General features: G+C 40.1%; 4 protein-coding genes across 8 annotated transcripts in view; 2 read left to right on the top strand and 2 right to left on the bottom strand.

The window, feature by feature from the left end:
- The first annotated feature begins 1,045 nt into the window (after positions 1-1,045).
- LOC130694401 (large ribosomal subunit protein bL17m-like) lies at positions 1,046-1,896 on the top strand. Its single transcript, XM_057517479.1, has 3 exons — positions 1,046-1,327; positions 1,411-1,621; positions 1,680-1,896. Exons 1-3 carry the CDS (start codon positions 1,130-1,132, stop codon positions 1,826-1,828), a joined length of 558 nt encoding a protein of 185 aa, XP_057373462.1. The 5' UTR covers positions 1,046-1,129; the 3' UTR covers positions 1,829-1,896.
- Positions 1,846-3,568, bottom strand: LOC130694391 (leucine-rich repeat protein 1-like). The gene is made up of 5 exons (XM_057517466.2): positions 2,944-3,568; positions 2,658-2,879; positions 2,444-2,556; positions 2,187-2,378; positions 1,846-2,132 (listed from the first exon to the last, which is right to left on the bottom strand). Exons 1-5 carry the CDS (start codon positions 3,400-3,402, stop codon positions 1,901-1,903), a joined length of 1,218 nt encoding a protein of 405 aa, XP_057373449.1. The 5' UTR covers positions 3,403-3,568; the 3' UTR covers positions 1,846-1,900.
- Positions 3,569-6,741: 3,173 nt separating this feature from the next.
- On the top strand, positions 6,742-9,860 carry LOC130694412 (potassium channel subfamily K member 1-like). Its single transcript, XM_057517494.2, has 5 exons — positions 6,742-7,473; positions 7,751-7,891; positions 7,961-8,359; positions 8,431-8,661; positions 8,739-9,860. Exons 1-5 carry the CDS (start codon positions 7,188-7,190, stop codon positions 8,864-8,866), a joined length of 1,185 nt encoding a protein of 394 aa, XP_057373477.1. The 5' UTR covers positions 6,742-7,187; the 3' UTR covers positions 8,867-9,860.
- Positions 9,861-13,549: 3,689 nt separating this feature from the next.
- Positions 13,550-26,616, bottom strand: part of LOC130694384 (diuretic hormone receptor-like) — a 30,977-nt gene continuing 17,910 nt past the window's right edge. The window contains exons 5-11 of one of the 5 annotated variants that reach the window (XM_059496146.1): positions 26,140-26,220; positions 24,513-24,589; positions 23,985-24,113; positions 20,682-20,867; positions 18,496-18,692; positions 17,161-17,291; positions 13,550-16,840 (exon numbers count right to left, since the gene is read on the bottom strand). In XM_059496146.1, coding sequence (XP_059352129.1) covers positions 16,686-16,840; positions 17,161-17,291; positions 18,496-18,692; positions 20,682-20,867; positions 23,985-24,113; positions 24,513-24,589; positions 26,140-26,220 — 956 coding nt within the window. In that variant the 3' untranslated portion in view covers positions 13,550-16,685. Of the gene's footprint in view, positions 16,947-17,160; positions 17,292-18,491; positions 18,693-20,681; positions 20,868-23,984; positions 24,117-24,512; positions 24,590-26,139; positions 26,221-26,616 lie in introns of those variants that run through there. The other 4 variants (XM_059496145.1, XM_057517453.2, XM_057517454.2 and 1 more) reach the window with 4 other exon arrangements.

Here is a 26,616-nt window from a genome sequence, read left to right as displayed (position 1 = left end):
AGTGTTACTTTCTGAAAAGCGTACCGTTCACCATTGTCCGCTTGGTGGCTCTTATTGAGGAACATTTTACTTTTGAAGTTGCATAGAAGCGCCAAAAGCAACAGCGGTTTGGCCAAAAATCTCAAAATCCCGAGAAATCCCCAGAAAATTAAATAGGCCCTGGATAATCCCGGAAACCCTAGATTTCCATAACTGCACCCTAGATTCCAAAAATTTTCCTTAAATTCCCCTAAATAGAGTAATATCCCTAGAAGTGGAATGGCTGCATCCAATGGACTGAAATTGCCTACGCCAGTAATAACGAGTCTGAGCGGTAGATGGCTACGTGTCGGAAAAAAAGAAAAGTGTGATTTTTTTTTTTGTGTAAAACGGATTGCCATAATGGCAGTTATTTTGTTATATTCTACTTGGTTAACTTAATTATTATTATTATTAACTATTAACTTTCCTTTTTAATAATAATGTAAAGACTGTAAATATTTGAATATGAAAATAAACCGAATGAAAAAATTTTCTTTTTCTTTTTGTATTATCATAACGATAAGCCTATAATAAGATAAATATAGAATCGTAAAACTCTTTTTGAATTTTCATATTCAAATATTTACAGTCTTACATTATTATTACAACTACTTACATTATCATGGTTCACCGGAAACAAAAAAATCGCTTACCGTCGAGTCCAAGGGGTTGTAGTAAAAGATGTCAGTGTTGATATCAGGAACTTTTTATGATTTTTGATTAGTAATTTTGTGATTTGAAAATTGAATTATTTTGAAAATTAAAATCGATGCAGACGACACGCAGACGGCACAAGCAGACGACACATCAACAGCTTGCTTTCTTTCAGTGGTGGTTGCCACTGGCATCAAAGCTGGAGAGCCAATCAAAACGCAAGAATGGGGGTGCCGCTGGGAACCCGAACAGTCGAGTCAACTTGCGGAGACCATGTTGATAAATACCTAGTGGAGACCATGTTGATAAATACCTAGTAATGGCCATTGGAAAATGCAGCCATCTGGTGGTCTTTTAAACAACTGCTGCCACTAGCAGACTACGTTTGCATTCTTGAACCATTGACAACTCGTGTGTAGAATTGGCGTGTTTTTAGAAGTTATCAATTAGTAAAATGAATCAAGCTGATTTGAGTAAGCTAGTTTCGGCATTGCGAATTGCAGTGAAACCGAAACCTAGACTTTTTTCGAGCCCGGAAGGTCCAGCTGGGCGCCTGAAAAAATTGAGAGCTACCGTGACCGCGCTTGTGAAGTATGAGCGTATCGAGTTAAACTATCCAAGAGCAGAAGAAGCACAGGGATACGCAGAAAGGGTACACAGAGGTTTTGTTTATACCTTTCTGTCCGAAAAGACGATTCAAATATTTTTAAAAAATTCCTTCTGTGCTTTTTGCAGTTGATTTCTGATGCCATCCGTAATGGGGATTGCCACAAGCATACTATGGAAATGGCAGATTACTGGTTAAATGAAAAGCAACTTGTCCACAAATTGTTCAAAGTTTTAGTCCCAAGATATCAAAACTACAATTCATCTTTTACAAGGCTTGTTCTTGGACCAAAAACATATCCAGGGTACTATGCTGGTACAGCAATATTAGAACTCAAAGGTATGGAACTATGTGTTAAATCGATTGGTGTCATTTGATAAAAAATGTGATTTTGTAGGAAATCCTTTCCCTGCCTTGAAATCAGAGACTCATAATTATCACTATTGGTTACATAATGTTTTACTGGAAGAAGCTAAGAAAGAGTTCAGATCTGCTCGAGAAGAAAGAAATGCAGGAACTACAGAGTCTGTTACTGCTGAAAGTTAAGACTACTTCACCATTGATATACAAAATATAGTTGTATTCTAGTATGAATAAAACGCGGATCTATCTAACATTTTACGATATGACTTTGAGAGCGAATCGTTGAAAGCAAGCTGGGGAACAAAGCGTCATTTTCATAGGAACGATTTTATCACCGCTTACACTTCCAGATACTTTTAGGAGATTAATCTTTCCATCTGACGATATTCCATCATCGACACACAGTCTTCCACAGGGGCAGACGGTGGAGCTTTCGTATAGGTAAGTTATAAGTGTGGACGGAATATCTTCCTCGGTATATTTTAACCTGGATGGAGAAATTATTACTTGGCGAAAGCAAACAAACAAAACAATAACTAACTTGAAGTTAATTGTAGATTTGGCTGAGATGGCAAGTAAAGATGCAACTTTTATGGTCATACTCCCAGGATTTGACGGCGTTACTTGGGGTGAATTTTCAAAGGGATTTCCGAAGACGTCAATGTGATCTAATGCAAGTGCTTGAAAGGATTCTGGAAGTATGCGAATTTGGTTGCAGGATAAGGTCAGTGTTCTGTTTAATTTAGTAACATCGATTAGTATCTCACGGCTGCTTTGTTAATGCAAAAGAATACCCGCCTTAAGTTCTTTAACTTGGAGATGGTTGAAGGGAGACATCTTAGTTTGTTATGGTCTACTTTTAGTATTTGAAGACTGGATAGTCGACAAATGAAACTAGGAATCGTCACTAGCTAAAAGTTACGTAAAGTGAATGTTATTTTGTTCGTAACAGTACGATATTTACACATTAACAATGATCAAATAGTAAACATAATGTTGCTTTTTCCATTACTTGATTGTGACTTAAATCTAAGCAGGTAACTCTGGTTGAATTTATGAATGTTGCTGGGAGTATTTTAATCTCATTGTTGCTAAGAAGTAACTGCTTTAATCTGGAGAGGTTATGAATAGTTTCAGGTAGAACAGTAATTTGATTGTTAGAGAGATCCAAGATTTCAAGCAACTTGAGGTGGAGAAGACGTCTATCAAACTTTTTCAAAGCAATTCCACTTATCTGTCAAGAGAAAAAAACATCTAAATTTATTATAAGCATTAACTTCTATGGAAGGAAGGCTCACTTTTAAATAAGTCAGTGTTTCTGGAAAGCTAGTTGTTACAGGATAATCCGCCCTGGATAAAATGCTTAGTTTTGTTTTTGGTATCACTACTTTGTTGGTACTGTTAGATAGAATGGGACAGAGAACCCCTTTCTTCAATTGACTATCTTCCCCTTTTATAATTGCAAGAATCTTTTCCATGTGTTTAACTTCCCCACTTAGGCACAAGTCATGAGCTGGCTCTCGAAAGCGCAGTGTAAGTTTCCCCTGGCTCACAAACTTGGAGAAAATTTGCTCAATATTGTTCGTGACACGATATTTAAATCCTGATTTGTTACGTGAATTAGCTAACGCTAGTTCAACCACGGAAGATTTGTTTTCTGTGAGGGTTATGCTTGACCAGGCTAATCGGCTAGGACCTGATTTTCCAGCAGAAGGAAGCAAACGATTCACTACATTAACTTTACAGTTTACTTGCATCTTTTGGCACTGAGCTATTTTGTTTATCAAAAATCAGATAAAAAAGCATTTAAACTTTCAATGTGCTTTTTAAAGAACTGAAACCCGTTGTGTTGCTCGCCTGTTGCTGTCAATTTTGGCGCCTACTACGGAGATTACTATAAGAAGTTAAGAAGCCGTTCTTACTACGAGTGTAACGATGACTGATATTTTTTAAATGAATTCATCTTCTTTTGAAAATGAATTAATTTCTGAAAACAAATAGCATGTAGTTCAATGTAATTTCACCTAAACTGCATTTGGAGAAAGAAAGAATTTTAATGATGAGATATCGGATATCGAATGCAAGACGATTGTTGCAGCTTGCATCTATCGATCTGGACTACATTCAGCTCCATGCATTGACATTAAATCTGATTTTTTTTGTTTCAGTGGAGTGTTAAGTTAATTTCTTCATTTCAGTGAGAAAATGAGTTTGTTACTAAAGCCACAGCTTATATGGGATTTCTTGAAAGTTCATAACCTAGCAAAGAAGTTAACTAGATTTGCAGATAATCCTAAAATTTACGAAGAGAATCATGTGAGATTTATGGCTACTGCCAATGATATGATTAGCCAAGCTCAAAGCTTCCCCTCGAGGACTTATTTTCATATTGCTTACGTTACGAAGTGCTCGCTTTTGGGTAACAAACACGTTCTAAGCCAAAAACTGTTATTACTGGAAGGAAAGAGGCGGTTGTTGCAAGGAATTGTAGTACCAGTACCTATTATCACCGGAGTTGATCTTAGAACTAGACCATACCCGAGGCAACACGCGCATGGGCACAACACTTGCGCACTGGTGCATATGCGTTCTGAACGACAAGCCGCGTTATTCGGCGTTTTCGTCCTCTTTCCCAGTTGTCCCCATTAGGTTGTGTCCGATTGTGCTTGTGTTACCACAGGAGATTGCAGAAGCTGCTCTGATGATCGGCAAGAGAGCAGCTGACAGATTCTAACACAAACCCCGTCATTTTAAGCGTTGCATTTTCTTCTTTTTCTTTTCATTGGTTATGACCTAATAGCAACCCAACTGGCTCACTGTTGTTTATTTCACCCGATCAATCTTCACGCCGTTGCTGTGTAAGGTAAGGATTATATTTATTTATGATTGGTGAGGATGTTTTTAGTTTTTCCCTTTTGAATGCTTTTGCTTTTCTTTTTAAAATTTTTGTTTGCTCGGCTTTGCTGTGACAAATGGTAGTAATTGATCGAAACTGGCATAGTTGGGTTTTGTGATGCAAATTTAGGATTGCTGTCATTCCTGTCATTCCGCATTTCCGGGAGCATACAACGTAGAATACCCATCGTAAACTTATTGGTGCTCCTTTAAAAATGACTTTATTGATTGTTACCATTCGTCTTCCGTCGGTATTCCTATACTCCGCCTAAAAGAGAGCGTAAGAGCTTTTTGAGAGCTTGATCTTGCTATTGGTTGCAAGCAAGCATACTTTCAATGGATGCTTCATTGTATCACTACGAAAGAGAGCAACTTCTCCCTCATCTTCTATACAGAAATGCATTAACGGAATGAAAGTTGCTTAATGACGTGCGGGAGTGCTGGGTCGGCTGTCGGCATCGACCCGTTTGAATGGCGGGTTGTCACGAACCGTGAGCCACAACGAGGTTCTACTGTCGCGTCCTTTTTTGCTCTAATTTCTTATTTTGCCTGTATTCTAAAGCAACGATTATTACGTCCATTACGGCCGCTTATATACAAAAGAAGTAAATTTAGTTTCATGATTTTTGTGTTGAACAGACGCGGAGATCTGACAAAGGTCATGAGCAGTGGAATCACTACGGATTGGAGTGGCCTTTTAAAAATGAAAAAAAGTAACTTTCGGCTGCTCTTATTGATAGCTTTTTACGGCCTCTTCCTCATCCTGGGAGCGGCCATCTTTTCGGCCATCGAATCTCCCTTGGAGGTGGCCGAAGTGAAAAACATGCGCGACCGCAAGAACCACTTCCTACGCACGCACACCTGCATCACTGGTAAGTGACCTAAAAATCATTGTCAACAGGTAGTTACATTTGGGTTGCAACTGCACGGTATACGTTATGGGAAAATTCAGTTAATTCTTGACCTTAATCGAATGATTTCACAACCTTTAATCGGGATGCATCTATAAGCTAATCTATTAGCTGCTACAACCAACCACAAAACATGCACGTTGCCGAGTTTGACAGCAGACGGGGTGCATGGTTTGAAGTGGAGAGGTAAACCAGTTTGAACTGACGTCAGTCGATCCTAACCGAATCGGGCCCTATCTTCAGAAATAATCATAATGGGTTGTTGAAAATGTCAGACCATCTGCTGCTTGGCGTTGTTTTAGAGACAGGGGCTAAGGTAGCGAGATGGGAACTTCATCGTCGAAACAAGGCACTGCATGATTGGTTCCGTAAACAGAAAAGTACCGAGAAAGCCGATCGTCATTAGGGCTGCGTCTCCGAGGAAACAGACATAAAAGATTCTCTCCCTGTAGGGTGACATCATTCACAAATCGGTACTAAGAGTTGGCGGACGGCCCCGAAGCTGGTATTTCCCGATCGATCAGATGTCAAGGAAACGCGTTCGGTGATTCACAGGTGTTACTGCTTCAAATGAACCTAAAAAAATCGGGGGCCAGAGTTCAAAAGTCAAAGACTCAATCGGAGTAACTGCCAGACAGAGCTAACCCGTGGGAGCGGCTCTTACGGGAAGCCACCTCTTTTCATCTTTTCAAGTTGTTTTCTACCCTGACGCCCTCGACATACCAAAGAGGAAATGGTTGACAAAGAAACATCTTGTCCCTTTTACCAATAACCTAATATTGATTGAGACAGTGCTATCGTAGGCCTCCATTGTAAGCGTAGTTGCTACACATTACAGAGAAGAGAAACGAAAAGAAACTGGCATCGTATTGTACATGGGGTAGGCGAAGATTGAGGGTGCGTTGCGTGGGCACGGACACTGCTGAGAGTAGTAAAGTACCCGATCTCCTCCCCCTCATCTTGCAGGAAAAGGGTAGAGGGTATTGATTTTTCTGCCGCTTTGCTAGGCGCTGCATGTGTGCCGCATATCTGCACCTTCGATTTTGCTTTCTCCTCTCCATCTCTGGCAACTAAGCTTTACGATGCAATACTTCAGGTGTTGAGCGTGAGTGAGTGACCTTTTATTATAACAGTTTTGACTTCGAAAATGACGGAACGGGCAAGAGCATTGTTGATTTTCATCGATTTCATTAAATAGGAATGTTATTGTTTTTATGCTTTACTAACGCTAGATGGCCTTACTGCAGATAGAATGCTCGAACCACCGCTAGATGACAGGAAAATAGCACAATAACGAACGCTTGAAAAGACGACAACAAATCCTTATTTTTAGCCTCGTAAGGAGTTTAATTGGATCGAAACGCATTACATTTCAATCGTGAGTCAGTCTTACACCCATTCCCTCGTGAGCTAAGACATGAAAGATTCGTATTCGTGCGCTACGTTATCGATGAGACGATAAATGTCCCAGTGCCTTGTGATTTCCACCGATATCTCTTTAGGAAGTGGTTTAAAGTAGTTCCCTGTTTTAATAGTGCCAGTGAAGGACGCTGGATAAGGGTGGACCCAGAACAGCCGGGCTCGTTTTTGAGTCTTCCTCTGCACCTTTGAAGCAAGCCAGATTAGACAGTAGTGAACCAGCTGCCAGGCAAGGCAGTGTGTATTGGTCACTCCTGCTAAACTAGTACTGCTTATGTGTTTACTTTGTGGTCCCTGTGTTGCCTGCAGTCACTGAAATGGTTGTAATTCAGTCAGCTGAAGTAACCCTGGCTCAAAGACGAACTGACGATCGTCTTCCCTTACTGTCTGGCGGTCGTTATCGTGAGCCACCACTTCGCCACCTGTGGCTAGGTCTTCAACGCAGCTCCTGGTTCTTGATGGTCTATCCGGTCGTTTTCGTGATATACCTATCGCTAGGTGCCTTTGTGTTCGGTTCAATGGAGCAGCCTGTGGAACGTCAATTCCATCTAGAGATACGCAACCGCATCGAAAAATTTCTGCTCAAATACCCAATTCTTCCAGGTCTCAAGGAATTGGCCTAAAAATATATACACCTCAAATATATACACCCCCTAATGACTCACTTAACTCTTAGGAATCGTTATTCAGCATTTCTTTCTTTTTTCATTTCTCAACCCCTTTCATTCCCCCAGGAGGCAATCAAGTACCCTGTGGATGCTCGAAAAGGGTTGTGGGTTGAAAGTTGGCCGTTGAAGGTCGATTACCAAAAGAAAGACCTTGATTTAAGAATGTCATTGACGTGTCCGTTACTTTAAACTATGTGTTTATTACATTTTAGAACAAGAGTTGGATGCCTTGTTAATGGATGTTGTCCGGGCAACAAACCGCGGAGTAGCAGTGACCCGAAACGTCTCATCCGAACCCAATTGGAGCTTCGGACAGTCCTTTTTCTTCGCTGGAACAGTTGTCACAACTATAGGCATAAAAACGTTGATTCAGACATTTCAGGTTAATACTAATGCCAATTGCATATTTTCCCGGAATGTAGGTTATGGACACGTAACGCCCCTATCAGAAGGAGGGAAAATCTTCTGTATCGTATATGCGTTGATCGGTATCCCTATGACGTTGATGCTACTGACAGCATTGGTCGACCGACTTATGGTTCCAAGCACTTGGTTGTTACGCTATCTCAACGCTAAATTAGGCCATCTCTACCAGCCGTTTAACATCCGAGTCTTCCATCTGCTAGTCATCGCCACTATCCTAGTCGTTTTCTTCTTTCTTGTCCCAGCAGGAGTTTTTAACATGTTGGAACCCGATTGGAATTATCTTGATTCGATCTACTACTGTTTCATATCACTTACCACAATCGGTTTGGGTGATTATATTCCCGGTGACTCTCCTAATCAACCTCTGAGACCTCTTTACAAAATCGGAACCACCGGTAAACGAATAGTCAGATATATTGAAAACAGCACGAGTTAATTAACGTCTTGGTTCTTTTTTCTGAAATAGTTTACCTTCTGATTGGCTTGGTGTTTATGGTACTGACCCTTACCGTCTTCTATGAAATTCCACAACTTAACGTCGGTTCCGTTTTCTTACTGAAATCTGACGAATATTTGACCAACGCGTCAACATACGACTCAGAGAAGGCGCGGATTCAGGGCGGACCATCTCTAGGTGGAGTGATGCCTTCATCACTCGGCTCTAGCACAACTTCAGCAGTTCCCTTTGGTAGCTATGGTAAATAGTTTCCGGGAGCCCCTAGCATTGATAAATAGGACATAATATGATTTGTTTATTGCCTGATGCATTTATAGGGGCGGGTTATGGTGCAACTGAAGAAGAATTAGGTCGACCTAGCCGTCAAATAGTGCGCGTAAAATCACGCCGAGAAGAGGACTCACCCAGTCCCGAAGACACAACCCCCGTTCACGCACGACCTTAAAAGTAAATTCCCATTTCAAAACCCAGCAATTTAATTTTCCTTTCCTTGTTTTGTTTATTCGTTGCTTTATTTCAACTCATCAATTCACATTTTCTTTTACGATAGATAGTAAGCTGTGTGCTTCAATGCACTATCTTTAGATATCAAAACATAATCTTTCACCCGAGATATTAACAACTCCTCCCCCATCCCCTTAATTTCAGTTTTTATTATTTTTTTTTCCTATTAAAGACTAAGCCCACTTCCGGGTGGTGATATGATAAACTTTATTTTTGTCTGAAGAAAAAAAAATTGAAAACAAGTATGATCTCGAGTACTCGCTAAGATGTTGACGCGCATCTTTGTTTAAACGTCGAATCTTTTCAAGGAAGTCGACGGACTTTCGAGTCGTTCAAGAAGAAGATTAAGGAAAACACAAAAAACCTCGAAACAAATTTACAAATTTAGTTTGTAAAGTGCACCAATTTCGTTAGGACGATCTCTGTTTTGTTTAATTTTTTTAAAACTGCATTAAACACTCTGACACTTCGTAAAAAAAAATTCTTGTAACCTGAGACGAGAAAGCTGTAACTATTCTTCCTATTTAACACTTCCCAAAATTTCCGAATCCTTGAAATCTGTTTGAAATCCCACTTTGAAGACAAAAGACTTTTATGTAAATTTCATCTGTCACAAAAAGTCGCCAAATATCAAAACAAAAGAAAAAAAAAACAACATTCGGAATGGATATTGTTGATTGTGCTTTCGATGTCTCTATCTCATCTTTATCTCTTTCTCTCGTTCACAATCAAAGTGGTATTTTTTTCCTTTAATTGTAATGCCATATCTCATTGTCACTTCTCCTACATACGAATCGGTTTTTCTGAAAACAAAAAAGGGATCCATTTGATATGATTAGACTTTTTCCCCGAAAACAAGGCCGAAACTATACGTTAATTGTGTGTCGTCAATGGCTACTTCTAATTCCACAGAGATAATACATTAATGTTACCTATTCATGTATCAGTCCGCAGTTCTGCGTTTTTCGCCAAGATTGTTGAGGTTCAGCACTGAAAGTAGTACAGTCATGTTTCCTATTAATTATCGTGCAGGAAAATTACGGCGTCTTTGTTGATGTCGTTTTTTAATCAGCTCAAATTTGCTTTGGAGTGATTCAGAATGAAAACCGGGAAACAATGGCCGTTCGTTAAATATCCAGTGTCAGCAGGGTTGTCTGCTGATGCCGAGCAAGACGTTCGTCGGCTTATATGTGATCCCTTTTCTGGCCGTAGGAGCTCGTAGTTTCTAAGCCAAGTTTCCTAAGCTACCGTACCTGTCATCGGAGGACAGACGAGGTTTAGTAATTCGGGACAGATCAGTTTTCCTCTGGATTGTCAACTGTTTTTAGGTCTTTGAATCAGGGACTTCGGGAAGTTTCTGTTTAGTACGCAAACACGAGACCATGTATTTCGTTTTGGAGCCAGTATTCAGTTAGCTCATCAGAATCCTGCACCTTTGGATGCAAATATGACGGCAACCACCAAAGACAAAGTATGGATGTAGCTTTCATTGCGAGAGTTTTTTTTTTTGCCTGTTTGCATTCAAAGATCTAAGGCTCTTTACCCTGTTTTGCATATGGAGCACAAAATCAATATTATGATTTTTGGGCTAGAGAGATTGTGTTCAGTGCAGTACATGACAACCCTAGCGCAATGTAGCACAAATACTCAGTGCATTTCCGAAACGGTTAATTTAATGAAAAAGCTACAATTTTTTTGGAACCAGCCTTCAATTTGTCCCTTTAAATTTGTCTCTTCATTTTTCCCAATTATTTCAAAAACTATAAAAACAGTCTAAAAACAAACTTAATTTTCGTTTTTCTCATTTTCAGTTTTGAATCTAGTTTATATAGTTTTATGTATGTTTAGGAAAGAAAAAAAAATCCTGTTAGTCGGGCTTATTTTGTCGGACTTATTTTTTAGTAAGGTTGTACACGAAAAAATCCATTATTTCAGAAACTATAAGCCCAGTGTAAAAATAAACTTGATTTTCATGATTCTCGTTCAATTTTGAAGCGAACTCATGTATTTTAAGCTATATTTAAAATTTTGCCAAAAATGAAAAAGTGAAAAGGCTATAGCCTTCTCACTTTTGTCGAAATCGGCCAAAAACGAAATCTTTTAGAATTCAACAAAAAATAACACAGTATATCTCAAATTGAACGCTGATTACGATATCGGTGTTTGTTTTCTAGTAAGACCAACTATTGTTCAATAAACGGAAAAAATGCTGTTAGCGCACATGTATGGGTTAATTGTTTTTTACAATTTATTCAAAAACTATACGCCCTATGAAAAAATGAACTTCATATTCATGATTCTCGTTCAATTTTGAATCGAAATCATGTAGTTTTACCTATATTTAAAATTTTGCCAAAAACGAAAAAGTGAGAAGGCTATAGCCTTCTCATTTTTGTCAAAATCGGCAAAAAGGGAAGTCTCCCGGAAATGAATAAAAACCCCCTATTCTAATGTAAAATTAAAAGATGGTTTCGAAAAACACATTTGTTTTCTTGTCAAGCTAATTGTTTGGGAAATATACGGAAGAAAAGAGGCTGTATCGTAAAAATTTGTTCCTTCATTTTTCCCAATTATTTCAAAAACTTTAGCACAATCTAAAAACAAACTTGATTTTCGTTATTTTCATTCAATTTTTAATCTATTTCGTGTAGTTTTATATATATTTACGAAAGAAAAAAAAATTTCTGAAAAGTCGGGCTTATTTTTTCGGGCTTATTTTTTGGGGCTTATTTTTCACTCAGATTTTACATGAAAAATGCATTTATTTCAGTTGTCCTAAGAACTATAAGCCCCATAGAAAAACATGATTTTTGATTCTGATTAAGTGATTTATTTTCTCATCAAACGAACCATTTTCGAAATAAACAGAAACAATGTGCTTTAAGCGCATCGACTTTATGTTATGGTATTTTACGTCTCATAAAACAAATATAAGCCTACTAAAAATATATACTTAATTTTTGCGCTTTTCGTTCAATTCCCGATCGAAATGATATATTTTAAGCCAAGTAAAAAATTTAGTCATAACTGAAATAAGCCCGACAAAATAAGCCCGACAAAATAAGCCCGACTTTTCCATTAATTTAGTATTTTTCAAAAATCTTTAATACAGCAATGAATATACATGATTTTGATTCAGCCTTAAATGATAACAACGGAAATCAAGTTTTTTAAAAAAAGGGACTCGTAGTTTTTTAAATAAACGATTTGCGCCAGTATGCACCAGCGCTTGTGTGATAATCCATTAGAGAACCGTCGTGTACTGGCGTGCGAGTTTTTATGGTGTATTTCAAAAACGGTTGATTAAGTGAAAAAAAGAATAATTTTCCCGGAAGCAGCATTCAATTTTGAGTAGGGAATTAGTATTAGTTATCTTGAGTTGTGCTTTTCAACCAATTCCAATGATTCTCTATCTTCAACCGATTCTGATATCTCAACGCCATCTGTTTGGGAGAAAGCGTACTAATTGTAGTCGTTGTCTTCCAGGGACAGAGGGCCTATCGCGTAATGAAATAATCTACAAAACTCACCGGTGACCTTACGCGAGTATTCCTACCAATAATTTTTAAGTTTTTGATTTTATTTGAATTTTTTAGAAATTTACAGAGTCATTGCATAAAGGTTTAACAGACATGCTTAGGCACGTCTCGCTTTGCGTAAAGACGAATGACACTTTACATCGCGATTTGAATATTTACCTACCCATAAAGATGTTTAAGATGCCGAGGAAATGGGGCCATAAATAATTTCGCTTAAATCTCATTTCCTCTCTTTGAAAAAAAAAAAAAAAAGAGCGTTAAAGACGTCATGGAAAACTCTGTGAATATACCTTTTGCTCATCCCTGCGCATCACCCACACACTGCGAAAGAAATATACTGCATACTTATGCGAGCATGATTCCACGAGATTCAAGGGAATAAACACAACTTGTCAGGGCTTCCAATCTATTGGCTAATGGTCCCGTAAAGACGAGACACGGCCGCTCCATTCAAAACAAGCACTCTATAAAATCTAACTGGCCTGTTACTTTACAGCGCGACTGGAGCTGCAACTCAAACTGAAACGGCACTGGTGAACTAATCCGATTGATTTGATCTGATTTTTTTTTTTTTAAGAAAGATTTTAGAATATATGGCGATAGCAAACGAGCTTAGCTAATCGATTTCAACCGAGGCGGTGATAATAATAACTTTGCTTTTATGTAAGTCTGGCTAAGAATTGAGGTTATCTATGTCTAAGCTTTATATTTGGCTGCCTTTTGTGGCTAAGAAGAAATCGATATCGAGGTCACAAGATCTTTGTTTCCTTCCTTTTCCTTTTCATGTAAAGGTAAAGAAGGACTATTTCCGGAAGAGGTCCCATCCTACGACAAAATGTGCCATGTGACGCGTGCAATACTTTACATAATAGTTTCGAATTCATCAAGCTGAGTTTTCAAATCAGTAACTTTCAACATTTTTACAACTGACTCGCAAGTAGAAACTTTTTCCAGGTAGACCTCTTGGCAAATTCAATTTACCAATCATTCTACACCTTCTGTTCTTACACGTCTTAAACTCTTAACGAGCTTCCGTTCCGTTTTTTTTTCCTTTGCGACCCACCAATTAAAAAGAAGGTTGTAAGTTACAGTCACATCATGAATAGGTATATTTCAATATATACTGTATATGTAAATGTATATAGTTATGTATAATTGTATATGTATAGCGAAGCATCTGCACGTGCCTGTGCGTTATATATGTGTGCGATGACGACATTGTGACAACAAGACGCGAACGAACGAACGAACGAAAGAAAAAAAAAACGAACGAACAAACATGACACAATAAAAGAAATGAACGGATGAATAATTATACACGGTGTGGTACATAGCAGTGACGGCAATAGCGACATGCATTTTTTTTTTTTTTTGCACGACGCCACGATCGTTTCCCAGCCTACGCCGAAGACGGTCGACGTCGTTAACATCGATGTTGCCAACGTGTTTAATGGTGTGCGTTGAGACATCCAACGATAGATAGGTATAGATACAACAGAATCTAGAGCATTAGACATTTATATTGAGTTCCGAAGCAGTTGGTGTGTGTGTGTGTGTGTGTGTATAGATCTTGGAGGAGCACGTTCCCTTCCCCGGCAAGCGACAAGCTCGGGGGAAAAATAATAATAATAATAAAAAAAGGTACATAGATATAGGTGCGGAACGCGTGGCACATCGTCTGTGTATAATAGTTGGTTACACATAATTCATCATCAACGTTCAACAAGAGAAAAGAGAGAACCCCCCCAAGTATTTTTGACAGCGTGTACATATTTGAATGTGTGTGTGTGTGTGTGTGTATAGGTGGGCGTGTGATTGTGTCAGTGTGCGGACGACGGACTTTTTTGGTGGGTGTGTGTGTGTGTATGATCACGAGAAATAACGAATCGTCCGGTGGGTTAAAATATATACGTAAGACTAAGAGTTGAAAACTGGAGGCGACAACTGAAAAATGTGGATACATAATATTCTTTTGGCCAATAAACCCCCCCCCCCCCCCAAAAAAAAAAAAAAAAAAAACATAGCAGGCGGACTGGCTCGTTCGGTCAGTGCCGTCAACACGATATACACAGCGGTACACGTTATAAAAACACGACGGTGATTAATCAAGACCAAAAAGGACCAGAACAAGTTGCTGTACGTACGGGGAACAAAGGAGCAAGACGAGAGAGGAAAGAGCGTCTGCTGTAAATACGAGAAGGTGAGTCTCATGTTGTTGATTGATTCGATATGAAGAGACAAAGAGGGAAAAAAAAAAATGCTACATAGTTCGGTAAAAGGTACGCTGGGTTTATTTGAATTAATTTGGCTGTTTTCATACGCGGGTTGTTTGTATATCACAGGTATAAAAAGATTCATCTGTCTGGCTTACGGGCTGTTGGGGGAGCAAAGGGAATATAATGAAATAACTCGGATTCTGTTCGACGGTTTGTCACAAAAGTTAAGCGATCAACAGTTATTATGTGCGTTCTTATTAACGCGACAGTCAATATAAACACAACACAACCACCTCCACTATGGAATTGATGCGTAGCGGCTCGGTAGCAGCTGTCGGCAAACAAGACAGATATGCTGTCCTCAAATATAAAGTGGCCTTCACTTTGGTTAATGGGTTGCTACGTCAGTGACGGATCGGTTCCTCGTCTTTTGTTTCATCTGTCATTTATATTCACCTATACAGGGCAATGGATCGGTGCAATGCTGTGAGCTCTCTCAGAGGCTTCTCCACTAGATCGACTGCAGCACACAGTTCGGTTTTGTAAACACGTTTGATTGGACATGGAAAGTAACCAAACGCGGAAGAATATAGAAAAGAATGAACATGGGCTCGTCATTTTTCCATTTTTGGAACGAACACGTGCGGTTTGAAAATGTGGCTGATTTGGAATATTTAAAAAAAAAAAAAGAAATAAAGGAAATTTGTTTGTTTTGTTTTTGGCTCGAATTGAAACGAAATCCAGCAGATGTGTCTAAGGAATTTAGAGATGTTTAACAATATAACCTTTGGTGAAATTCACAAGACGTGGGCGCGGAGGTCAAGCGTAATATCTCCCCTCTCATTTGATTTTTTTTAGTTTTTTTTTACCTACTTTAGGAATACAACACAACCACAAATAGAGATGACAAGTAACGACGATTAGATCGATATTGATGCTGCACACGCGACACATTATGTTCATCGTACTGAACAGAGGCGGCCCAATGGAGCTACGCTTCAACGGACGAGCGAAAAGCAGTGAGAACGGAAGCCGATTACATCCCCAATATCTACGCAGGCATGTGACTATATATACATTCGGTATTGGTACGTATGGTTCGTGTACGAGTTAATCAAACGAAAAAGACACACGGGCTCTAATCGCCCCCCCCCCTCCCCCTCACAAAAAAAAAACACTGCTAACGGATTGATGTGAAAATGGCGAGAAAAAAAAAAGGCAGCATCAACTTCCGCTCTAAATTCGATTTGACGGATGGTGGCGGATGAAATTTTTTTTTGTGTGTGTGTGTCCTGTTTTCTTAGACTGTGTCTACGTAGAAGTGAAAGTGCCGCACTAAGATATACAAAAGCAGCTGGCACTCAACAATCATAGCAAACGCGACGAGGCTTATAAAGTACGAGAGCGCGATAGAATGAGTGCACACAAACACCACACATTGGCAACGTACACACACAATTGAGCCTTGCGCAAACTCCGAAGAATGTAAATAGATCGTATCAGTGAAAATACGAACAAGGGGAAAAGTTAAAAAAAAAAAGAAAAGAAAAGAGATTGAAAAACTAAGGGAACGTGTTGCTATAAACGAGATGGAGCGAGAGAGAGAGAGAGAGAGAGCGAAGTGTAGGAAGGAAAACAATAACAAGCCGTCGTCCGCCCCGTGTGAATAAATGTGTGTGTATGTAAAAGTGTGATGATTGTTTGGTTCCTTGTATCCCCTTTTCTCTTGTATGTATATACCCAACAGACTTACGAGTGTTTTCTTTCCATCGTGTTGGTCACTAGCCGCGCGTTCATCATTACCCAGTTTGTGGTCCGTCCGTGGTCCGCGTCCATTTTTGTTTTGTTTTGTTTTGTTTTACGAAGATTTCCGAAGAAATTGATTGTTTTCGGACTGAAAGCCGCGTCAAGTTTCCTCATTTTATTTTTTTTTTCATTTTTCGTGCATGTGCGCTATTTTTTTTAATCTTCTGCGTTGTTTGTCCCAAATATGTTTTTTTTTTTTTCAGACCTGGTTTTCCTTGACGAGCAGGTTAGTATCGCAGCTGTCACCGCATTCATCGCCGTATCGGTTGACGGTTGTTACCGTGCCGGCCAGGCCGCCGTTGTTGGTCAGCAACATGGTGGACGCTCCGTGCGCTTTCGCTGTCTGATGACCTGCTACCACACCATCTGATGAATTAACAAGCTGAATTTCTCGACTCATTGGCGTTGTTATCCGCGCAACAACGTCCAGGTCGGTCTCGCGTGCCGAACTCGTCCTCAACTACCGCCAGAATTCGAAAACATTCGTCACCCATTTTCGTATGTCAAATGTCGGTACGAGCGGAAATGCGCTCTCGGCTTATTTAGCCTTTTAAAATTCAACATGCCCCCCCCCCCCCCCCCTTTGTTTGTTTTCTTTTTTTCACGTTATTCATGTCCCCCTCCCACACACACACAAAAAAAAGAAAAGAATAGAAATCAATTCATCGACTCACCGTTTGTGTTGAACGGGCCCAAATTATTCAAATGGATGGCTGAACTGGGAGCGAATGACGCAACCGTCGTCACTTCGCTGAACGACGAATCGCGCTTGCCGTGATTCCGGTCCGGGAAGTTGCTGTACAGCCTGTTACACAGTTTAATCACAAAAAAAAAAAAAAAAATTTGAATTTAGTTTTAAAAGTTTTCCAATTGTACGTTTGATGTGGCTTAATAACACGTAGTTTATTTAAAGTACGAGAATAAAGTTGAAGACTTTTTTTTTTCTATCTCGTGTCTGGCTAACATCAACTTTGAAAAGCAAGTTTTAATACTTTTTCTGGTAGCTCTAGGGAAATGCTAACAATAAGGATGAGTGGGCAACCTCGGCCAGCACATAGAAGAGTCGATAAAAAAAACAAAAAAAAACAAAAAAAAAACATGGGCCGTCATCACGCGTCTATAGGAATGTGCCGGCCGTAGAAAGAAAGCGCAGGTGCTAAATCCAAATGCCATCGCTTTCTTCTCGCGTGTGTGGTCCCGACACGTTTGCCAAGCCTTGTTTTGCTTTTACGTATCGATCCGTATATTATATAGAAGAGCAGTACTTATATAGTTGAAAGACTCCGTTTTCTTGTGTCGACGATGGCCATCAGTGTAATCATGGGGGATTGCTTTTTTTTTTTCTGAGGGAATACCAAGCAACGCCTGATGTTTGTCAATCGATAGTTTTGGCTTTATGAAAGCCAACAGCAGTTTCCATTTAGCGATTAGGAAAAAAGAAATGCCCGCTCCCCTTTGCCTTTTTCTTATGTTCGATTTTGAAGTCCTCAACTTTGGAGTTTGTCAAAGATCGTTAAACTTTTTCCTCTATTCATTCAACGTGCATGTTTTGTGCGTGTGTGTGTAACTTTTGACAATATCGCCTTCCCTTTTCGTTACTCGCAGTGTTGAACAGGGGACGGCTGTTGGGGGGTACCGTGATTCACGGAGGGCGTCTTAATGGGCCAGCAAAGGTTTGTGCTGTTGTCCCTTCTCATGGGCCCATTTTCGTTATGTTCCAAGTATTTTTTTTTTTTTCTTCTCAGTTTGTCTGCAACATCGTCTCATGAATAAGAAATGAACGTCCATTTTCCTTTTTTTTTCCATCTCTACTCGCATAGCGTGATTGTTATTTATATACACACACACACACACACGTGTTTCGTCTCTATGTATATATGATGGGTTTGTTTGTTTTGTTGCGGTCGTTTCGAGCCGTCGAAAAGACTCTTCGACACCATGGGTTGCGTGTGATTTTTGTGGCCAACTTGTATGAGAAATAAAATAAAAAAAGAAGTGAGTTTGTTCACCTGGTGCTCTCGCCCGGAGCTCGAGATCCATCCTTGGAGTCGCGCTTGCTGTTGAGCGCCGCGCCGCACCTACCCCGGCTGCTGTGGTTCTGGGAATGTTCGAGCCAACGGCTGGTCCGCCACCTGGTCCAGTGGTGTCTCACCGTGTTGCGCACCTCAGTGTTGAGGAAGCAGAAGAACAGGGTCACCAGGAATCCCTAAATCAAACAAAGGGAAACAAAAACACACACGTTTTTTTTTTTTTTTATTATTATTATACTGCCTCTTTCACACCAAATTTTTAACGACACATTCATTCATCATTTTTGGTTTGTTTTTTTTTTGGCTGGTAGAACATTCGATTCAAACATTTTAAGACAATAGGTTGGTTTGTTGGCTTTGTAAATAGGATTGCATTAATATTAATGGATTTTCCTATTTTCTAACTTGAACGAGGCTTATGTTATTGACTGGGATCACAACAGTCGAGCGCATCATTATATTTAAATACATCCCACATCTCTAACGTATTTTTTTTTTTTTGCATTTTTTTTTTTTCTGAAACGACTGGTTGATGTTAAAAAAAAAAGAAAACACGGAAATCCATTGGCGAATAAACTAGAACTGGCTAGAGTCTACATAAGAGGGCAATCGGCAATATTTTTTTTACTAATTCCCCCTTTATAGAATAGAAAGTCCTAGCTCCAGCGGAGCTGAAAGGAGAGTTATGCTAGCACTAGCAGCAGCAAAAAAAAACAAAAACAAAAAAAAACAAACAAAAATCCCTCGGCCACCAAACTTCCGGCTGACCCATCTAAAAGCCATGCAGTTGACGGAGGAATAAGGCAGTAATAAAAACCTGTGAGTTATACGATGGGAACAGTTAGAAACGATGACGGAGACTTGGGCTGGTATAGCGAAAAAAAAAAAAAATAATAAAATAAAATAAAAAGAAGAGTAGTTTGAATAGTTGGCAAACTTCCACAGACCAGCAAAGTCGGGTCATTTGTTGAGAGAGAGTGAGAGAGAGAGAGAGAGAGAGAGAGAGAGAGAGAGAGAGAGAGGAGGTGGACTGCTTCAAACAACCTGGAGTCGATGCCAAACTATTACTCGTCCCTCTTCCGCCCAGTCCATTCCGTTTTGCTGCAGTATATTTTCAGTTTGTGGGGGGGGGGGGGGGGGGGGGGTATATTTAAGATGGGAAGGCAATGACGACTCGAGACGTAGAGGACCATCACGGGTCGTCTACCCTGTTCTATCCTAGTGCTCGTATTTGCAGCCGACCGTATACCATGTCTGCGATAGAAGGAGGTCCACACACACACACACACACACACACACACACACACACACACACACAGAGTGTAACACAATGCGGCCTCCTTCCTATTTGTCTTCCGGGCATATATAGTCAATATGCGAACAAAATAAAAAGCACGGCAATGGTGACAATCGGCACAGACGAAGCCCCGACTCGAACGGCCCCGCCCGAATACTTAACCATTGGTTCCGTTCGGCTTCATCTACGAAACACAGCTGGCATCAGGCGTGTTTTTTCATCTCGTATATATTTCGTGAGAAGACCTCCCAAGTTCAAAATCAATTTGCCCTTTTTTCTTTTTCTTTTTCTTTTGCGTTGCGTTCAAAATGGATGCCGATTGAATCGCAAACGCAGAGCCACACCCCTTTTTTTTCTTGGGGAAGGGTTATAATTGCATTTTGCCGACAACAACGGGTGGCAGTCCTGTGTCTAGTCCTCAGATTTTTTTAACTACCGTCGGAACATTTAACGTAATCTAAATGGAATTTAGCCACTTAATAACCGGCAGATATGACCCACCACGGCGTTCATCTATTTTGTTTTTCCAAAAAAAAACATCCGGTTAGCGTTTTAACTTTAAATCAAGTGGCTTTTCGATGTAGACTCTTTTTTAAGGTACACATATCGATCTTTCATATAGCCCTTTCAAAATTCCCTCTGTAACTCGTAAAGATGAAACAATGGATTGCAAAATCAACTTTGGCCAAAATACACTCGCAACTCTACCGTTAGAAACTCTGCAAACTTTCAACTGAACGCGCACGTCCATAACAGCCAATTATTGTGCGGATAATGACACAACGTAGATTTAAACCTCATACTTCTGGAAACACATCATTCTTTTTTTATGTATGCAAAAAAAACAAAAAAACAATAAAAGTCTTACCTGCGTGGAAAGGAGAACGGCTCGAATGTGTGAGAAGTAGATGGCGATGAGACCTTCGGTCGGTCCGGCGATGACCAGCACGTAGGTGAGCCCGAGAAGAGGAATCAGCACCAAAAGGGCTTTGCTACCTTTGCGGTACTGTTGCGTCTCGACCGAATTGGCCGATCTTAATTTCGTTATCAAAACCTGGAAATATTTACATGATCAACAAAGAATTCAGAAACGAACACATCGCATTGAATGCTCAACATCTTCGTTGAGAGGCGGATGGTCGAAAAAGAAAGCGCTACAGATAACGCAGTTAGGGGATCTACACGTCCGCCAACGCGTTTGATCTTGATTGACTTGCTTCCCCCCCCCCCCCCCCCCTTCCCCTCTCGGTAGATTTGCAATTTTAACAAAACGTCGGTAAAAAAAAAATTTAAAAAAAAGGGCACGTAGCACAATTTCCTTTACATTCAGACGCAAACAGCAAATACATAAACACTGAAGCCGATTTCATTATGGAGAGCAGGCGCAAAACCATCACCATTGATCACGACCGTCAGCCGCGTGAAAGAAAAAAACCCGATGCACTTTCACGCGGTACGAACAAAAAAAAAAGGGGGATGAACGGGCATGTTTTGTTCTTTCTTATTTTTGCGTGTAAAAAGATTGATGGCACATCGGCGCGTATGTTTAATAGACTGATGGCTATCGTTCCCTTTCTTGATTTCGACAATGCGCTTGCCATTCGTTTTGTTTTCGTCGGACGTTTCGCATTGGGGGGGCGGACACAATTTTCTTGCTCAACAATCAAGGAAAGTACCTAGACGTTTTGTATAGGGGAAGCGACAGTGTTGGATGCCGATGTTACGCATCGATCGTCGCCCTTGTTTCGCATCGAAGAGTATGAGCTTTTATTTTTTTTTTGTTCGAATATCGAATAGCCATTGCAAAAAACTACGCCTGGACTCAATCAACTGAAAGCTCTTTGTTTCCGTTCTTTTTTTTTTTTTTCAAGTCGATTTTCTTCCGCCATCTCACCAGAGATTGTACCCTTAGATTTAGTGCTTTACAATGTCAGTCCCCCACCCACCCACTTTTTTTTTTTTTGGCTTTTTCTTTAGTCCCCGTCCGTGTTTTGCGAGAAACCCTGTCCACTGAATCTTCCGTTTCATTTCACGGAGTAACCGACTGGCATCAGCTGTTTTTTACTCGGCGTACAAAGACGCACGTCCAACCAGTGGCTTCCATTCACCGCTTGTTACTTTACGTTCCTCGCCATCTTTTTTTTTTTTCCATTTAAAACTACGCACATTTGCAGAGGTTCCCTTATGTGCCGCTTGCTGTCCGCTTAGTTCTGGACATGTAAAAAAAAAAAAAAAAAAAAAAAAAAGGCGCTTCATCCATAACCAAATTGAACTTTACGTTTGATCGTTGTGTTATAAGGAACAAATCTTTTAAATTAAGAGAATTTCGCTGCCCACGCAGTTCGGCAAAGGTCAGTCGTGCCCATTGTGTAAAGTAAATTAACGACGTAACGCAAATCGATTCAAGGGGAAAGTACATTGCCAAAAAAAAAATCTTTGAATATTTTCGTATTGCATTTTCTATTTACATCTATTTTTAAATAAATAAAATCGAAAAAAAAGAAAGAGCGTATTGGGCAGGGGTAGAAAGACGAGGGGTGGAAATCGATGGACACGTTCCTCGAATCATTTGCATCATAGATCACATCCACACTGCCAAGGAGTGTCAATCTGTTGCAAGAAAACGCGGAGACCTAAGCCTCAAAACAGAAAATAGACTCGTATATTTTGTTTCAAAAACTTCCCTTCTCCAGGGCCGAGAGATTTCGATGGAAATTGGAGCATTTCTTTTTTTTTTTTTTTTTTTTCGCCAAACCGCTGGCCTTTTCTTTCCTCCCACCCCCAACCCCCGTATACATCGTCAATCCTCCTCAAGCTATTGAAATGTCCGTCCGTCTCCGGCGGGTGATATGGACGCTTATTCAAAAAAAAAAAAAGGAAAGGGTATATACCTTCGTGATGGACAATAAACGATGCCTGGCTGTCAGACGATTCCACCACAGATATGGCGATCGCTATACCCCCCACAGAACGGGCTGCCGATGTGGAATAAATTCGGGAAATATTTTATTTTATTAAAATTTTTTTTCAAGGATGAAAATTGAAAAAAAAAGAAAGAAGAGGGAACGATGGGTTTGCCGAAAAAGATATCATTTGACGTCCGGCACTATCTCCTCCTACAGGATCGAAGGGAAGCGTTCTTTCGCCCCAGTCTGATTTATTATCATCAAACTTATTTTTTTTTTTTTTTTTTTTTGAGCCATATTTTTTCGTCGAGCCAAATCGAATAAACGAGAAATAAAAAATGGCCGCCCAGTTGTCCGCCGAAAAGGAGAAATAATTATAAGTGCAGAAAAGATACGATCATTGATCAATGGCTCCGTGTCAGCGAGTACAAACCGAATGAGCTGAACCTCTTGAATATCATTTTTTTTATTATTATTCCTTTCCCTTTGGACTGGTTAAGGGCAAAGAATACCATACATCCACAGCTCTATTTATTGGTTGAATGGCGAAACAAAAACCTACTGGGTGGCGAGGGAGGCCAGCAAAAACACGGGGAATCGATTTGCCCACCATCCATTTATCATTTCGCATGGAAGTAAGTAACAACAAAACGAATAATGAAAGAAGAGGATTTCAAAAATGAAAAGAGAGGATGGCGAATTCCCCGTGTTATCGTAAAGGTGTGTGTACATGCTGTTCCCTCTCCATCAATTGAGTACATGCAAGCCCGATCTAAAAAAAAACATGTGTAGTACATCACTGGACTATTTCAATTAGTCTTTCCCCTTTCTTCTCCTCGTGTTTCACGACCCCCTGTTATTGATACGCTGTGTTTCATCGCACATGTCTAGTACAGGGAATTTGTAGTTGCCATGGAAACGACTTGTGTGTTTGAACGATGGACAACTTGGTTCACTTTACGGGATGAATTCGCATTTTTTTTTTTTGCAAGACCCCAAGAAAAAAAAAGCAATTGGAATGAAAGGTGGACTTTCAAGAAGCCATCGATCCTGAGCGAAACAGTTGACACAAAGTGGCTGGACGCGAAACAAGAGCCCGTGTCATTTAGCTCTAACATTAGCCTATGTACGGCAGGTTAAACTCAGCAACGATTGTCCGTTTGTTTCCCTTTGTTACGACGTCGTGGCCGACTCTGCGGCGTCCGATCACGTCAATTGCGGAGCGAAAGCAAAAAAGAGAGAAAGAAAAAGAGGTGACAACTTACCCACATTATCTTGACAAGGAAGAGAATGTTGACGAAGAGAACGATGATAGCCGGCGTCATGTAGATCCAGTCGTAGCTGTTGGCCGCCATCCATGGACAGCTGGCCAAGAACGATTCCAGGTCCAGTTTCTGCTGTAAACAACAACAAGAAAAAGAAAAAAAAAACGATGGTAGAAAACACGGTCAACGACGTAAACACTCACGCACGAAAATTCAACTAGTTAACTTGTCAATAGACTACGTCGAACAGCTATGGGCCAATGTGAATATCTTTCGCACAAAAGGACCCAAAGGTATTTGCTGCGAGACGTTTAAGGTGATGAGCATCAAATCGGATCAGAGTAATAGGGACGATTGCAATTGCCCGTGCTATGAAATGGCTCTTGAATTTGATGTAAATAGATCTTTGCTACGTTTTGTATGCTTTCGTGAATGTTAAACACAACTCGTTTTCGCAATCAGGCATTTTGTCCAATAAAGTTTTCATCGAGTGCGTCACATGTTTGAAGTACAAAACAAATGACTTACGTGGCCTTCGTTGGACGTGTAGGTGAACCAGTTGGCTTTGACGACGGCCCAGACGATGACGACCGGCAGCGGAATCCCTGCCAAATGATCGTTGGCAAAATACATAAAAACAGAGAAGGGGAAAAAAAAATTAATTAAAAAAAAAACAAATTTTTTTTTTAAAATGCAGATCCAGTTTCAGCACGTTGTATGAATACGTGCAATAACGAGGTCGATAAGAGGACAACTGATTGAACAGAAAACAATTTGAAGGAATAGAAAAGAAAGAAAGGGTAACTCAGTACAGCGCATACTGCAACACACAAATCTAAACGGTCTAGTGAACATTCGAGCATAACGAAAAAAAAGGCTGATGTAGATTGTCCCTATTCTCTTTTCTTTCTCCTCGGATTACGAGTGCTAGACAAGTTAAAAAAAGTGAGTACCGCGTCCGCTTTGTGCCGAATGTAAAAACTGGGGCAAAACAAAAGCAGCCAAGAATCGGTAAAGAATAAAAACGGGACAACCGGAGGTGATTTGCTATTCACTTCCTGCCATCCTCTTTTATTTCCGTGTTTTCCAGTCGAACGAAGAAAATTGCACGTAACCTTAATTTTGGTTTGTTTTCTTTCGGTTTTATTCTTCATAAGGTCTCCTTTGTTACGTTGTACAACGACAACTTATGTCGTTTCATAAGCCTACTCTGATTACTCTTCTTTTTTTTTCTTCTTTTTTTATGTCAGCTTATCCCATCAAAAGAGGCGTCTTTTGCTCATCACACACAGAAAGTCCAGTTGGCCATCCAACCGGCCGAGTTCCGCTTACGCGCATTTGATTGCGAACGTTCCGCCAACATCAACGCGGCATAACGCCAAGCAGAAATAAAACAAGGATGAGCGTAATAAGTTTTTATGTAAACAAAAAGAAAAACAAAAAAGGACTAAAAGTTGGCCAAATTGGCGACGTAAAAACTTGAAACAGCCGGTAATATCCGCCGCGTGCTCCGGCAAAAGAGGCCAATCGCAATACGTTGTCAAACTCATTGCGGATTTCTTCGGAAACGACTTCAAATCGGGCGGGGGGAAAAAACGAATAGCACAAACAAACAAACGCAAACAAAAAGCATGGCGAATGCGTGTCATTTCCATGGGTTTCTACATCGAACCTGCGTACGCCGAAATTTATCTCACAACGTACAAAAGGGGGGAATATGATGAAGGGCTGACTATGTACGAGAAGAACGCCAGTTGCAAACATCAACCTATTCATCTGCTCTACACCACAAAGAGTAACTACAAGGCACGTCATTTTTTATTTTTGCCAATGTTCAACAATATGGCGGTCGACGATCTGTTTACGACGAAACCCGCCTTTTTTTATATGTTGATTTTGTTCGGCTTTTTTCCTCTCTCTCTCTGTCTCTCTTTGGTATTTCTTCCTTTCTATTTGTCGAAAAAAGGGGTGAAACGGTACGCTACGAGAATATCTTAACAAACAGCATTAAGCTGATCAAAATTGCGCAGCAGCGAATTTGTAATAAATGTAGACGAGAAAAGACGGAAAATAAATGCGGAAAATAAAACTACCAATAACCGGAAAAGAATTAAAAAAAAAAAAAAAAAAAAAAAAGAGCGGATGTTTATCTTACCCCAGCCGATAAGGGCGTAGATGCGCAACCGGATCTTGTCGGCCGAGAACGTCTCAACGACGAGCATGTAGAGGTAAAAACCTTTTGTGGTAGGGGTCAAGAAATAAAACATTTTTTAAAAAAATCATTTTATTTTAAAGAGGCCACGGCAAGGTTACGCGAGACGGGCACGCCCGGTTGCTTAGCTGCTCGTATAAATCACAAGGGGAGAGAGAAAAACAAAAACAAAAACAAAAGGTGGAAGCAAAGCGAAAGAAAGAAAGATTATTATACACCAACAGGAATGTTGTCAAGCTCGTGAAATATATAGCGACAAGAGGTGGAAGATGGCGGGGTGGGTGGGTGACTAAGGAATCGCACAGCAACGAAGAGACGCTACAACAGAAATTGGCTTGTCCCGTGCTTCAAAAAAAAAAAAAAAAAGACGGGAATAGAAATCCTCTTCTTTTCTCCTCTCTCTTTCTCTCTATACTTATT

This window comes from Daphnia carinata, chromosome 7 (genome assembly GCF_022539665.2).
Source record: "Daphnia carinata strain CSIRO-1 chromosome 7, CSIRO_AGI_Dcar_HiC_V3, whole genome shotgun sequence".
In the NCBI taxonomy this organism is placed as follows: Eukaryota; Metazoa; Arthropoda; class Branchiopoda; order Diplostraca; family Daphniidae; genus Daphnia; species Daphnia carinata.
This window is presented reverse-complemented; position numbering and strand designations above follow the sequence as displayed.